This window comes from Typopeltis vanoorti, chromosome 9, assembly GCF_054136105.1.
Source record: "Typopeltis vanoorti isolate ZY-2024b chromosome 9, IOZ_Tvanoo_1.0, whole genome shotgun sequence".
In the NCBI taxonomy this organism is placed as follows: domain Eukaryota; kingdom Metazoa; phylum Arthropoda; class Arachnida; order Uropygi; family Thelyphonidae; genus Typopeltis; species Typopeltis vanoorti.
In genome coordinates, this window is record NC_143557.1 from 65,225,418 (window position 1) to 65,242,291 (window position 16,874).

The window sequence follows — 16,874 nt, forward strand, 5'->3', positions numbered from 1 at the left end:
TCTAGCCACTGCAGTGATACCATTCATGCACTGAAAGGCAGTACTAGCTGGAGTTGCTTTAGTACTGTTATGGTGTGATCTCGCTAGAAATGAGGCCACTAGAATGGAAGCATCAAGGCAGCCATTTCTTTCTATGCTACATCATTCAGGCATGATATGCAGGCACCAAATCATCTGCAGACAACCTAGGTACTGGTCTGGATGTTGCATTTCTTATGCTGAAACTAGGTTGATTTCTTGTTAAGGAGAGCGAATAATGGAGGTTAGGTTGAATAATTGTGTATTCGTTAATACTCTTTCAGAAGCCTCCCTAATCTAAGCGACTACTGTTTCAGAATGGTCTATATATTCTTTGTAGTTTGTGTGCTACTAGAAATGGAAGAGGTTGATAATCTTCATATTTTTGTAGGATTATATCCATTACTACTAATACCAAACATATTCTGATTTGTTCTGGAGCATGAATGGGTGCAAAGGCACTAGCAACTCTATGTGATGTTTTTTAATGCTACATTTCTAAGCAGGATGTTGGGTGGAAGGTGAATATTTCATATTTATTTAAGTAAAAGTTCAAAGACAATTTATTCAATCATTTTTATTTTCTTAAAAAAAGTTTCACTTCATTTCTATTATAAGAAAAATATACATTAGTAAAGAAAAAGTAATAAATAAATAAACCAAAATATTTACTGAAATTAAGAGAAACTATAACAATTTCTTTTTAAAGTTCGAAAGTTGCAGAAGTTGAATTCATAGCATTGTAGATAAAAGTATTATTTAAAGGGACATATTGTCCAGTTACTAATTTTATGATTTCTTGTGCTGCACAACCACCAATAAATGCTGCAACAGAATGTAGCTCAGCAGCTCCGTAACGGCACCTGCATAAAATAAGAGAAATATATATATATTGTATTTTATAGCATTTATAAATATTCAGCAGTTTCCCTGATATAAAGGCAAATGCTAAGCTGATTTAACCCACTAATCATACCATATTATTTACTACTGTAAATGTAAATTTACATGTTTTAAAGGTTATTTTTTGTAGTCTGCACCTGCAAATTATATTTAAATATGTAACTATTAAAGTAGAGTAATATAAAATAGAATGAGAAAATATAAAAAAAAAATTTTAGTTTGGCTGTTCGATCTTCATTATGAAATTACAAAGACAACCAAACAGTGAACCAACCATTACTTGCTGCAAAGGACTGAGAACCATCTGGATATTTTGATTTTATTTCTTCCAAAACACTTGCCTTCATCTGAATTGTCATTATGCTATAAGGAACATTCTTTTGTTCCTTATTTGGTCTTCAGTCCGCATTAACAATGCATATAAAGTATATTAATTAAAGGTAACTTTAATAAAAAACTTCTATGTTTCAGCAACGTCACGTTGCCATCTTCAGGGACATAAAGATGTGGTATGTGTACGCAGGCACTAACAAAAGCAAATGAGGAAGAAAGCAAGAAACTAATATTGTTCCTAAAGTCCTAATGGTGCCCTCTGGTGGGCTAATTTGGTTGTCTTGGCAGTTGGCCTGAAGTTCTCAAAATGTAAGTCTCCCAAATTTGGGGTAGTTTCATGCACCCAAATTTGTTGAGGTTAAGAACGTTTTTTAGAGCTGCTGAAGATTCCTTGAATAATCTCTCGTATTTAAACTTGCTGCGGTGTATTATTTTTGTTTTCTTCCAGCGAATTCTATGGTGGGTATCTAAGGCATGGTCTGCCAGCCCAGAGCGGCTGTACTGGTGAAACCGGATGTAGTCTTTGTGTTCTGAAATCCTGATATTTGTTGTTCTGCCTGTTTGGCCAAAGTAGGACAATTTGCATCTGCAAGGGACCTTGGTATACACCAGGTAGGTCTAGGGGGAGTGGTTGGTCTTTGGTAGAGCGGATAAGGGATGCCAACTTTTTATATGGTCTGTAACAAGAAGTAAGGTCATATTTTCTGAGGATATTGGTTATTTTCTCAGAGGTGCCCTGGATGTAGGGGATGGTGATAGATTTGGTGTAATCTTTATTGTGGAGGGGGGAGGGAGGAAGAGCTTTCAAATACACTCGGCCTTGATCTTTGGACGATAATTTATGACGTCTCATGTGCGTCGGCAAGAAAAGAGTTTGAAAAAATACGAAGACCTGACAAAGAATTCTACTTCCTTACCACAGCCGCCACTCAACACAGCAGTCAACCTCTCGTCTGTAGTTTTAAAGCCTGAGGCACTCACCGCACTTGTACGTGGTCACAATTTCGCCCTAGCTCCTAAAAGAATACCTACCGAAGATATCATGATCCAAATAGAATGTGGGATTCGCAACCTGCCTAACCATATCGCCAACAACGTCAGACTGGATGTAGTCGGTGTTCTCACTAAAGCCAAACCTCCTAAAACCAACTTATCCAAAGACGAATATGCAGCCCTACAAGAAATGAAGAACAACAAAAAAATAGTAATCACCAAAGCGGATAAGCGAAACGCCACTGTGGTGCTAAATCAAAAGGACTACAAAGGTAAGCTTAATGCTTTAGTACTAGACTGTACTACTTACCTCCCTATTGAATATCACCAGCTCTCAGATTAGAACTCTCCACAGACTCCTTAAGAAAGTCACTTCTTGGCCTGTGGAAGTCACTAACAAACTAAAACCTTTTAACTCTAGACCCCCCCCCCCCCCCGATTATATGGACTCCCAAAAATACATAAACAAAATGTGCCATTACGTCCCATAGTGGATGGCATTGATTCCCCCACATATAAATTAGCCAAACATTTAACCAAAACTCTCACACACTATACTGGCAACACACCATCACACACAAAAAAACTCAGCCCACTTTAAAGCAAGTGTAGAAAACCTCTCACTCCAACACACTGACAAAATGGTCAGTTTTGATGTCTCCTCCCTATTCACTAATGTCCCACTCAAAGAAACCCTAGAGCTCATCCAAGCCAAGTTTCCTTCTGATATCTCAGCCCTATTTCAGTTCACAATGAACTCAGGCTATTTCGTTTGGCAAGGAAAGTTCTACAAACAGGTAGAGGGGACAGCCATGGGGTCACCACTTTCCCCACCCTTGGCCAATTTCTTTATGGAGACCTTTGAAGAGAAAGCCTTAAACTCTGCCCCACAAAAACCCACTATTTAGCTTCGTTACGTGGATGATGTGTTTGCTATTTGGCCATATGGCTCAGACTCACTCCCCTCCTTCCTAACACACTTAAACAACTAACACCCCAGAGTCCAGTTCACCTTAGAAAAAGAGGAAAACAACACCCTCCCCTTCCTAGACACTTTAATCACCCGCCAGCTTGATGGATCTTTGGTTTTCTCTGTTTACAGAAACCCACCCATACTGGCAGATACATTCATCAGCAACCCCCCCCCCCCCCATCACAACAATATGGGGTTATAAAAACACTATATAACAAGACAAAATTAATCTGCTCAGATGACAAGGCCCTAACTACTGAACTAAACCACATCCACAACACTTTCTTAGCCAATGGCTATAACCCCCAAAAAAAATCCAAAAAATACTCAAACCAGTAAACCACAACCCCCCCTCCATAATAAAGATTACACCAAATCTATCACCATCCCCTACATCCAGGGCACCTCTGAGAAAATAACCAATATCCTCAAAAAATATGACCTTACTTCTTGTTACAGACCATATAAAAAGTTGGCATCCCTTATCTGCTCTACCAAAGACCAACTACTTCCCCTAGACTTACCTGGTGTATACCAGGTCCCTTGCAGCTGCAAATTGTCCTACTTTGGCCAAACAGGCAGAACAACAAATATCAGGATTTCAGAACACAAAGACTACATCTGGTTTCACCAGTACAGCCGCTCTGGGCTGGCAGACCATGCCTTAGATACCCACCATAGAATTCTTTGGAAGAAAACAAAAATAATACACTGCAGCAAGTTTAAATATGAAAGATTATTCAAGGAATCTTCAGCAGCTCTAAAAAACGTTCCTAACCTCAACAAATTTGGGTGCATGAAACTACCCCAAATTTGGGAGACTTACATTTTGAGAACTTCAGCTCAACTGCCAAGTCAGCCAAATTAGCCCACCAGAGGGCACCATTAGGACTTTAGGAACAATATTAGTTTCTTGCTTTCTTCATTTGCTTTTGTTAGTGCCTGCGTGCACATACCATATCTTTATGTTCCTGAAGATGGCAATGTGATGTTGCCGTAATATAGAAGTTGTTTATTAAAGTTACCTTTAGTTAATATACTTTATATGCGTTGTTAATTCCATAAACTAATTACCAGTTATGTATGACCAATGTATAAGCCTTGCTACTAGAATTCAGTCTGCATTGTTAAGAATTTTTCCATATTACAAATAGTACCCAAATGTTTTTGTTATTGTTGTTGACTTTAAAGATAGTCCAGCAGATCATCATGTAGCCTTTCCTTTAGTCAACTCAAATGTCATTTTTATTATTAAAAAAAAGTGAGCAAATTACTAAGGCAAGACCTTTCCCCTTCACAACACCACTTCTGAGTACAGTCGTCTAGCTCTCTGAATAACCTTATTTCATTTTAATGATGGACATATTTAAAAAATATATCATGTAATTGCAAAAAGGAAACTATAGAACTTCTCCATCATATCATCCAATTCCTGATATGTACCTTCAATGGGGGGTGTACAGGATAGTTATGATATTACTACATGAAAAAGTTACACCATTACATTCCAATCAATAATTTTCCTCCAAATTAATTTGTTATCTGTCAAGACTCCAATATTACCATATCTTATATTTCTGTCTTTTAAGGTGATTTTTACTGTATCAATTCATCTACATCTTGATCTTCCTCTGGGTCTTTTTCCTGCCAACCTGGCAAAGAACACTTGTTTTACTAATCTCTTCTCTCCCATTCTGTTTAAGTGACCATACCGCCTGAGATTAGCTCTACTAACACATTCCTGAATGCTAACAATGGCAAGTTCTTTCCTAATATCCTCATTTTTAATGTGATAGTGCCATTGATGCCATCTCCTGTTCTCTCTAAAATTATGAAGAAGGTCATCAACAACCAACTCTTGAATCACCTAGTCATATCAACTAATCAGCAGTATGGATTCTGCCACTCTACCACTGATCTTGCTTTTGCCACCTACCTCTGGACTCAGGCCATGAAGAAACTCACATGGTTGGCCTGAACATTTCCAAGGCATTTGATTAGGTTTGGTACAGGAGCCTACTTAACAAACTGCCATCGTATGGTTCTGCCTTCCTCATGCTGCAACTGAATCTCCACCTTTCTCACTGCATGTCATGGTGGACGGTTTACTCTACTCAGATTTCCCCACCAATGCAGGAGTATACGAGGGTTCAGTTCTTTCACCCAAGTTCTTCCTCTTGTATATAAATGACCTGCTCTCTCTGACTTCCAATCCTGTCCATAGCTTTGCCAATGACAGTACACTCAATTCCTTCTTTTCATTCAACAAAACCTGTTAGTGCTCAAGTATTAGAATCCTCAAGATTTACCATGACCAGTGACCTGAACTCAGATCTCCTAGCTATATCCCAGTGGGACAAGGACAACCTTGTAAACTTCAATGCCACCAAAACTCAGCCCTGTTTGATCTCTCACAAGAAAGAGCTCGCATCCTTACCTTCAGTAAAACTGAGATATCCAAACATGACCAGATTTCTCTTCTTGGTCTCACCTGCACTTCTGATTTTTCCTGGCACAACTACATTTCAACTGTAGCTTCTGCAACTGCCAAAAAACTGGATGTACTTTTTTGCACAAGGCACTACTTCACAGCTTCTAACTCCATACCATTGGAGCTTCAATACAAGTAGATACTTTCCAAGCAAGAAAGAACAGCATGATCACTGTCACCAATTGGTGGTAAAATAGCCATATTCTTGACAAAGATCCTTTCTGATGCTATGAGAAAATCCAACACTCTTTGACCTTGAGTTCCTTCTTTTACATGCTGCTTGAGAAAGTTGTCTCGCAACAATTCAATAAATTCCTGTTCTTTCTGATCATGAGATTTCTCTTCTACCCAATCAATGTTTGAAATATTAAAGTCACCCATAATGCTAAATTGGAAATGCATTTCTTCATTCCCTACAACTGAGCCGCCAGGTCTATAGCAACATCCTACCATATATTTCATTCTGTTAACCTCCACTTCACACCAACATAGACTCAAACTCATCGCTACATGGGACATTGTTCCATCATTGTTTTCTTGTATTTCTACCCTAACTGGACTTGAGTCATCTAATATCATTAGTAGCACTCCTCCTCTCTCTTTTGTCATTCCTAATAATAGTATATCCGTTACACTCGATCCCATGTACCATATCTGATAGCCACGTTTCACTAATGCCAACAATCTTAGGCCACAGCATATTCTATAAGCATTTTTTTCCATTCAGTAACTGATACCATGGGGTCAAAGATAGTATTCTTCTAAGTTGATCATAATTTCCAGCTTTGTAGTTCAGCCCCTTTGTTTCTAATGCTCCTGGCATTTGTGTATAGACATAATAATTTACGACCTAGCCTATTCTTATAACTAGATATGCAATCAGGGGCGAATTCTCCATGCTTGCTATGCAAGTTCATTAATTGAGAAAGAAGTAATATTTATTTGTTAATAAATGCATGCATTTATAAGCATTCCATTTAGGCTTTTATTTTTGTAGACAGAAGATGTCTTAAGCTTGCACAGCAATAAATGAGCTTTGCGTGTATCGAAGGCTGATGCTTGCTCGTCTGGTCAAAGCTACCTTGGCTTGCTTGGTTGTAGGAGCTTCCAGGTCTTCTCAGTAGCACTGTGATTTCATGCGCATGCATAGCTATTTCACGTTGTCTCACTCTGTTGCTTAAACACAGGCCATATGCAGTCAATGTAGCTTCAGCCAGCCTTTACAAGTGTGCGTGTTGCTTGGGAAAATTAAGTTACAACCAACTTTTTATGACCATGTTATTGACCAATTCATAAAGAAGAACCACAGGGTAGAATTTGTATTCAAGTAGCTAAATTGAAAAAAGATAGAATATCATTTGTAAAATAAATGTTGTATTTGTATGATTAAATGTACATAAATTTCTAAATATATAGTTTTAAATGGTCAGTAATTCATTATTCCGCTAATCAGACTTCAATCACACCTCTCAATCCCTGAATGATAACATGAGCAAGCGTGAATTTCAAGACCAGCATTCGCCCGTGCATGCAATCTATTTGGTCTTGTTCTAGAATTTTCTCTTTTCTGTTCACTCCACTCAGAATTCTCATATCAGAGGTCTCTAGTCTTTGATCAAGTATTTTATTTCTAACCCAGCTCTCAGATCCATAAGTTAAAACTGGTTTGAACACTGTGTTGTATACAGCTAATAATTTAGTTTTGACTAATTTCTTTCACATTCCGTATAAATTTATTCAACTGCCTTCCTACCATAACAGCTTTACTAATTCTTTACTATAAGAACTTTTTGTGGTTTAACAAAGATAAAAAATATTTGAAAGCGCTATTATAAACTGCACATAAATGACCTTTATGAACAAAAACTTGATTTGGAGAACAGCAATTGCTTGACAACAAATTATTTATTCATAAAAATATGGAATATCACATATCTTATTATATAATCTGATTGTTTAGAAGATATGCAATTGTTAAATACAATTTTGCTTTTAAATAAAAAATGCAAATCCCCCCCCCCACACACACACACAAAAATCATACATTTATATGATTGTTTTTATGTATTAATTTAGTAGCATCACTGAAACATTTGTTGTATTTGATGTGCACCTACAAAGCCTCAGTGCTTCAAATGTTTCATAACTGAAGACATGTAGAGGTGCAAACTCATACAGAAATGAAAGTGCCCTTTGCAGGTAAGATAAGCATGTAAAATAAAATAAAAAATACAATATTTTCTACATGCTGAGTTTCGCAGATTGTCTAAGATGTCTTTCTTAGGGCCATACTATATGTTGAGAAAAAAGTAAAAGCAATTTACATTGGCAGTCTTAATGTTTAATGGCAAACTATATCCTGATAATGCATACTTTCATTTGTTAGTCCATAAGAATTTTTTCAGTAGCTTCTGTTTGAATAATAAACTATATCAACAAATACACAAGAAAATTGGTTTACTTACATTTCATGGATATAATCATCTTTTGCTAAAGGCATACAACCCCACTCCTGTAATATGCGGCCTAAGCAACTCTAGCATGATAAAGAAAAGAACATCTGTTGTGAGTAAAATTTATTTCTAAATTTTAATTATGCAGATAATTTCATTTTTGAGTCTACATAATTTCATAAACACGAAATTAAATTTTACTTAAAAAATTTTTTTTTTATTTATTTATTCATCATCATATCCCCTCATCCAACCACCTTAGGATGGGGCTTACAGCTAATTAATGGCTAAGTTGTCACTCCTTGCTGCATCTCCTAAGGGTAGTATTTCTGACTGTGATCCATGTGTGTTCACAGGGCAGTTTGCCTGTTCTGGGGGGGGGGGGATGAAAAACCCGAGTTTCCAGGAGGGGGGGGGGGGGCTACATTTGTATGAGACCGGGTAACTCACCTTTAGTCGAAAGAGACCAGGTAAAGGTTCCTCACGTCATCAACAGGAATCGAACCCAGGTCTTTCCAACCAAAGGGCTTTGTCTATACTGACTGAGCTACAGAGACGCTTTTTTGTTTTTATTTTTTTTGCTGGCTTGGTAGGCTGAGTGGTTTAGTGAATCCACTCTCCAACCAACAGGCTGCAGGTTGAAATCCTGCTGTGATCATGGAGATGTGCAATTGTTTTTAGGTGATAGATGAATTTCAATGTCCAGTGTGAGACCACAAGCTACTTATTGTAGCTGAAGTAGCTTGATAAAGTTCCAAGGTTCAGGACCAGGTAATAAAAATATGCAAAAAAATTATATGAAGCTACTTATTGTAGTTGAAGTAGCTTGATAAAGTTCCAGGGTTCAGGACCAGGTAATAAAAATATACAAAAAAATTATAAAAATTAATTATTAATTATATGAAGAGCCAAAGGCTTCAATTTGGCGACATATAAACTTATTTAAGTTAAGGGATATTACATCCCATATTGTTTCATAGCCAAATAAGAAACTCAAAGAGTTTCATGCCGAATATAGTAAATATATAAAGTTTGGCGAGTCCAAGCATAAGCAAATACCTGGATAGTGTTACAACTGACCTTTTAGGGAGTGCAACACTGAGGCAACTCATGGTAAGGGTGGAGCAAGCTCCGATCACTATTCTTGATATTTCCCCATAATGTGAAACCCAGCTCCTAGGAGCTGTATTACTGTTCTACATTATGAGTAAGAGAAGGTCACTACCCAGACCGGTTTCAACCTTTATTGAGGTCTCATCAGTGAGTAGGTAGACCTAGAAATAAGTTTGTAGCAAACAGAACTTACATATACCCTACTATGAGAATTGCCAAGAAGGTGTCCTAATAAATTATTAATTATATGAAGAGCCAAAGGCTTCAATTCGGCGACATATAAACTTATTTAAGTTAAGGGATATTACATCCCATATTGTTTCATAATCCCTTAACTTAAATATAAAAATTAATTTAAATGAAAAAAAAAGGGGGGGGGGGGGGAATCCTTTGTCTATCCACTCAAAGTACTATGGCCTACAACCTTTTGTAGATGGAAGTTACATAAAAAAAAATATGATTATTTAAAGAATACTAATATATTCATAATCAAGAGTAACTAGATTTCATGGTTTGATGCTGATATAGATCTTTTTTTATATTTCAAATACCAATTACATATTTGGTTTAATCCTTTATCCAAGTGTAAGCAACAAAGTTTGTGCGTAAAATATTTTCAGGACTGGGGCAACTCATGGTAAAGGTGGTATAAGTTCTGATCACTTGCCATAGTATCCCAATATGCAAAGCACATATCCTTATGGGTATGTATAATGCTATGTATTATGGAAAGGATCACTGCCCAGATGGTTTTGACCTTTATTGAGGTCTTGTCAGTGGGAGCTAGACCTAGAGGTGGTGATGCTAAGGTGGAAGTAATGCAAAAGTCATATCACCATATACCAGTTGCCAAAAGGTGTCAATACCTTATTATTAAAATTCTCTGGATTAGAGATAGTTGATGGAAGTTTTTTCACTTGGCTATATTTCAAATAACTGACAAATGTATTTTTGAAATGTTCACATCAAAATATAAATTTCTATTTCTATTTAAAAATTCAAAAGAATCAATTTGAAAGAAATTAATTAAATAAAAAACAAACATAAATAACCTGTTTTTTTTTTTATTTATTTATTTACAAAACTTATACAGCATAAAGAAATAAAACTTACAATGCTGGAATTCAAAGAAAACAGATGTTTCTATCCAAAGTATTTCATGATTTCAGATTATCAACAAACTTTGTCTTTGTGTATGTATGTACGAGGGTGGTCCGAAAAGTTCTCGGCCTAACAATGAAAAAACAAATTTATAATTTCAAAATTATTTTTATTTTTCAACATAATCTCCCTTAAAACATAGATTTATTCCAGCAATGCTCCAGTGCCATTATCCCGTCCATGTAGTGGGTCCTGTAAGATCTGCAAAATACCCCGCTACAGCTGCAATCACCTCTTGATTCGAAGAAAAACTCTGACCAGCGAGGAAGAGTTTTAGTTATGGGAAGAGATAGAAGTCAGAGGGAACCAAATCTGGGGAATAGGGTGGATGCTCCAACAATTCAGAGTGCAGAACAGCTGCATAAAACAAACTACTTGATAGAATGCCGAGAGACCACCCTCGTATATTCATATCTAGGTTAACTATATCATAAGTACCTCATATGTTATTCAACTATAATAAGTATTAAATAAAGAACAAAGTATAGTATAAGAAAATACTATAAATATCAAGATCTTGAAATAAAGAAAATAATAAAAGCTAGATGGAGCACATTTATAAGACAATGATATGATGAAAAGAGATTTTCTTATTTGCCTTAATAGGAATGCATTTGATCAATGTGTTCTGTCTATCATAACTTAGAGAAAAATGCACAGACTTTAATTAAAGATCTCATAAACATGAATTTCACAATGTATAAACATAATAATGTTCAGAACTAACAGACTAGATTTAAGGAAATGAGTGAATTAGAAACAAAGTAAAAATAGCCAATATCATATCATATAGTAAAAATTGATTGCTTTACCATACCAATGCTCTTGTCTACCACAACTGTTTTTGGTCAGCGGCCTTTGTCTCTCATTCCCCTCCCTCCACACCTGCCGTTACTCCTTCGTCTCCATCCCCAAATCAAAACTAGTGCGATAGGGAAAGAGATGTATGATGACATATCTTAAGAGAGAGACATAAAATTGGTGTGTTTCAGACATCTTTTCAGAACAGCACTGTTGAACTTCAAAGAGGACTATGAACTACTCTGAAGGGAATTAGTCCCTGTGTGTAATAATCACTTAAACAAGCATTAAAAATTACAATCCAGTAAGTTTTTAACTATATTTCATTATATGCGAGATTAAAAACTTTCATTGTTTCATTATAATTCTATTTTCTTTGTGTATAACAAAGTAAAAATAAAACAGTAAAAAAAAAAAAATGTATCTTATTTATCTGCAGTTGTCTTATCACAGACAACACATAGTTTACTAGAGATGTTTGAACATGATTCTGTTTTTTACATAAATAAATTTCCTGTAGATTTTTATATAAATCACAGCAGTAAGTTGTGGATGATCCACATTCAGCCTGAATGGTGCTTTCCAAACATTGTCTCAACACAGATTCTCAATCATAGAGGAAGTAATTTGGTGTCTTCCCTGTTGCTGGTTGTTTGACTGTAAGAGCAGGATAACATATCAGTTATCCTGATTTGGATTTATTGAATGGTTAACTGTTCTAATAAACTGCTTAAACTTCTTGCAAATTCCATCAAAGCTAAAATGATAAGATGAAGTTAACAAATCTTTGCCTTCAGTAAAGTATACAAATTAATTTATCATTGATGAACACAAGACTGCTCCATAGTCTGTGAAAAAGTAGATGTTGTAAACTTCATCATACCATGCTAGCTCGAATGAAATTTGCATTTATTAAATGAGCACAACAAGTGCTCATTTAATAAATCTTAATCAAGATAAGTAGTACTTTTTTTTTTAAAACCATCTGTTTGGCTATAAGAGCAAACAGGGAAGACATCAAATTACTACCTTTATGAGTCTGTTGTGGGTGCTACGACAGTGAATGAGTTCAAGGCAGGGTATGATAGATACTGTGTGAATGTTGAATAGTTGTTCTTGACATGATGTTAGGGCCTCCCTCGATGAGTCTGTCGACTCCTTGGAGTTTCCCGGAACAATAATAATAAAATAATGATAATGATAAGAACTTATGTTGATATCATATTTGATTACTAATAACCCAGTCAATGATGGTAAGCGACAACACACACTTGTTGGTCCTCTTCTGTGGAGTGAGCAGAAGTCACCTCTTGTTAGTGATTTGTGATATGTTCTCAAGGTTTACTGAGGCAGTTCTCACTACCACAAGTCTACAGAAAGGACCAGCAATGCATGTGTGGAAATCTTAATGAAGGGTCATATAAGGTTACTGAGTTATGCAAAAGGCATCTTTGGATCAAACTTCGTTTTACAGACACAAGAACAACTAAGGATACTGCATGTATATATATATACAAGGTATGTTAAAAAAAAATTGAACTTTTGCTATAAAGACTTTATTACTCGTTTTACATTTTAAGCACTGTCACCTTCAAAGTAGTTCCCTCTACTGGCGATATACACTGTTCCTAATGTTTCTTCCATTGTTGGAATGGTTCCTGGAATGCACTTTCTGTGATGGCACATAGTTCTCTTATTGCATTTTCCTGAATCTCCTCTATGGTTTGGAAACGACGTCCTTTCAATTGATATAAGTTTGGGAAACAAGAAAAAGTCTGTTCGGGGCTAAGTCTGGAGAATACGGTGGATGGGGCACAACCGATGTCTGATGTTTGCCAAAATTTCACACATGCACACACACACACAGATTGTTCTTCAAGCTCTTTCATTGTCACTAATTCGATGAACAGCTTGTGCATATGCTCACTTAAGTGGATGTAACTCGACAACTAATACTCATAGCGGAACAGGGCAAATGGCAGTTTGTTGTCAAAATCTGACGCTAGGTATGTTCAGTAGCTGCAGCACGCTCTCTGTGCTGGTTGGTGTGCTATTTAAAAAGTTCGGTCTTTTTTGAATACCCCTCGTGTGTGTGTGTGTGTGTATATATATATATATATTATTATTATTATTATTGTTCCGGGAAACTCCAAGGAGTCGACAGACTCATCGAGGGAGGCCCTAACATCATGTCTGGAACAACTATTCAACATTCACACAGTATCTATCATATCTTGCCTTGAACTCATTCACGGTCGTAGCACCCACAACAGACTCTGGAAGCTTATTCCACTCATTCATCACTCTCCAAGTAAAAAACCTAGCTCTAACACCCTTGTCAATCACGCTCTTGCCCAGCTTCCATGCATGGCCGCTAGTCCTCCCACCACCAGTCATATTTTCAAAAATATCTTCTGGATCAATCTTATAAAAACCCTTCAGTAATTTGAATGTCTCAATCATATCACCCCTCCAATTTCTGCAACCCACAAATCGTCAACCTATTCTCATAAGGTTCATTCCACAGACCTGCTATCATCTTGGTCACTCGTCTCTGGACCCTCTCCACTTCCTCCCCCATCACGAAGAAACCGTGGTGCCCATAACTGGGCACAGAAGTCCAGATGGGGTCTTATCAAGGCTCGATACAGAGGAACAACAACTTGTTTGTCTCTGCATGTTAAAGTATTTTTCATAAGCCAAGTGATTTGGTGAGCTGTTTTAGTCACTTTTGCAATGCGCCCCCTAAACTTCAACTTCCTATCCACCAGCACTCCCAAATCCCTGGCCTCATCAATCTCCTGGAGTACGGTTCCACCAATGCGATATACTGCTGCTGTTCTTTTCGCCCCAAAGTGCCTAACCTTACACTTTGCCACATTAAACTGACATCCATTTTTCCTAGCCCAGTCCTCCAAACTATCCAAATCATCCTGTAAAATTTTGACATCCTGTGCACTCACAATTGCTCTACCCAACTTTGCATCATCAGCAAACAAGTGAACACTTCCTCTCAAATCCTTTCCAATATCATTGATGAACAAATTGAAAATCAGTGGTCCAAGAACAGAGCACTGCGGCATTCCACTAGTCACAAGACGTCTTTTTGACTCCACTCCTGAATAAACCACTCTCTGGTATCTCTCCTTCAACCACCCTCCTATCCATCTTACCAACCCTATATCTATCCCCATCTGCTCCAGTTTACTGATTAGGGTTCCATGTGGTATCCTGTCAAAGGCCTTGGCAAGGTCCAGTAGTATCACTGTAAACCCATTACCCCTATCCAGTTCAGCTGTCACTGTGTTATAAAACGTGAGCAAGTTACTGAGGCATGATCTACCCTTCACAAAACCATGTTGTCCCCCCATACAATATCCCATTTTCATCTATCCAATCCTGTATTCTTTTCTTGACTAATTTCTCTAAGACCTTGACAATGATTCCTGATATGCTAATCGGTCGGTAATTTACAACAGCAGCCTTGGAACCACCTTTATGCAGTGGAACTATTTTCCCCTCCTTCCACCCGCTCGGGACTAACCCAGACCCGAGACTCAAATTAAACAAAATGGTCAAGGGTACTGACAATTCTTTAGCTGCTTCTCGTACTACACGAGCTGGTATACCATCCAATCCCACAGATGTATTGACATTGAGGTTATGCAATAGACTACTCACCTCCACTTCATTCACCACAATTCCCATATAATCTACTGGTTTATTCGTTTCTGCAATGTCACCACCTGGATGATATATTCTTGCAAAGTGCTCACTCAGTAACTCAGCTATCTCAACTGATTCAGTTACCTCCCTACCATCGGCATTCTTTAAAATCATTCTGCCATGTACATTTTTCCTTTTACTTGCTACATATCTAAAAAACTGTTTAGGATTCTCTTTAGCCTACATGGCCAATGTTCTTTCGTAATCGTTTTTTCCTTTTCTTACCACACTCGTCACCCTTCTGGCCTGCACTTTATACCGTTCATGTGCCTGCCGGTCACCTTTCTCCTTAAATTCCCTCCATAGTTGTTTCTTTTTTTGCAGCTCAAGCTTAATGGTGTTATTCATCCATTTAATCCCTACTTGATTTATTATTCGGACTCTAGGTATACAGTCAGCCATTGCTTCATGCAAACACTTCTTAACTTCCTCCCATGCACTATCAACTTCTAGTCCTTTCAGTTGTACATGCCATGGCACTGAGCCAATCAAACTCCTAAGCTTGTCATACTTTCCAGCCCGATAATTCCACATGTACCCTGTCTTAATTGAAAATTCTACACCTTTAGCCCCCTCCCAAGTTAAGACCCTATGATCACTCTCACCGATTGGTGGCAATGTGGTCATATTTGTTACAGCCAAATCCTCAGATGTAATTACTAGGTCAAGCACTCTCTGACCCCTAGTATTTTCCATTACATGCTGTCGCAGATAGTTATCCCTTAATAACCGCATAAAATCCAATTCCTTCCTCCCGTGTGTCCTCTCCTCACTTCAATCAATGCGACTATAGTTGAAATCTTCCATAATAATCACCCTCCTTCCACTCATTTCTTCTATTTGCTTGTGCATACTGTCACCACCATCTTTTCCATCACCTGGTCTATAGCAGCACCCAATTGTATATTTAGTTCTGCTAGCCACAATCTCACACCAAATGGCCTCAAATGTGCTCTTTTCTCTATCCTGCAATTCAACTTCTATTCTCCTTGGCTGGAGCTCATCAGCTATCATCAACAATACTCCTCCCCCCATTTTATTCTCTCTGTCATTCCTGAACACACTATACCCATCACATTCAATCCCACTAGCTATATCATCTACAGTCAGCCATGTTTCACTAATACCAATAACCTGTGGTCTGGAAGTGCCAACCATGGCCAAAAACTCTTCCTTCTTGTTCCTAATACTCCTAGTATTAGTGTACATGAATTTAAGACCCCCATTAGCCCCAACCCTACCTTGATGCCTTATATTAACTATCCCACTCTGGTTTGTTGTCCTTATTTGCTCTAGCATATTATATTCATTCTTACATTCAACTGCCTCTCTAAGGACTGTATATCTACTCTCCCCCCTTAACAAATCTAGTTTCCCTGATTTGCACATCCACTACATTCAGCAACACTTTCTTAAGTCTTCTTACACCATAACCATTCAAATGCAAGCCATCCATCTTATATAGATCCTTTCGCCCATCAAACTCACTCCACACGTCCACAAATTCCACACCACTCGTCATACATAACCCACGCATAAATTCATTCGCAATTATGGCCCTCCTTTTAAACATTTCACTGTCATACCGTGGCAAAAGACTAATCATTCTAACTCTCTCACTCTTTTCTTTTGCTACCTCAAACAATTCATTCAGGTCTTCTATCATTTCCATTTTATCTCCTTTCAAATCATTCGTACCCGCCACAACAATCATTTCTTTCACCCTTTCCTTTTGCTCTCTAATAGACTCAGTTACATCCTTTATGGTCACACCAGGTTGGTACGATTTTGTCAAATCCTCTACTAACGAGTCTCCATACAGCACTCAAAATACTCCTCCCCCCATTTTATTCTCTCTGTCATTCCTGAACACACTATACCCATCACATTCAATCCCACTAGCTATATC

General features: G+C 37.5%; 1 protein-coding gene across 2 annotated transcripts in view; it reads right to left on the minus strand.

The window, feature by feature from the left end:
• Positions 1–580: 580 nt before the first annotated feature.
• The window catches only part of APP-BP1 (Nedd8-activating enzyme E1 regulatory subunit APP-BP1), a 316,563-nt gene continuing 300,269 nt past the window's right edge, over positions 581–16,874 (minus strand). For both annotated transcript variants that reach the window (XM_090398384.1, XM_090398383.1), the window contains 2 exons: positions 8,177–8,247; positions 581–881 (listed from right to left, as the gene is read on the minus strand). In XM_090398384.1, the coding sequence (XP_090254510.1) occupies positions 722–881; positions 8,177–8,247 (231 nt within the window). In that variant the 3' untranslated portion in view covers positions 581–721. The remainder of the gene's footprint in view (positions 882–8,176; positions 8,248–16,874) is intronic.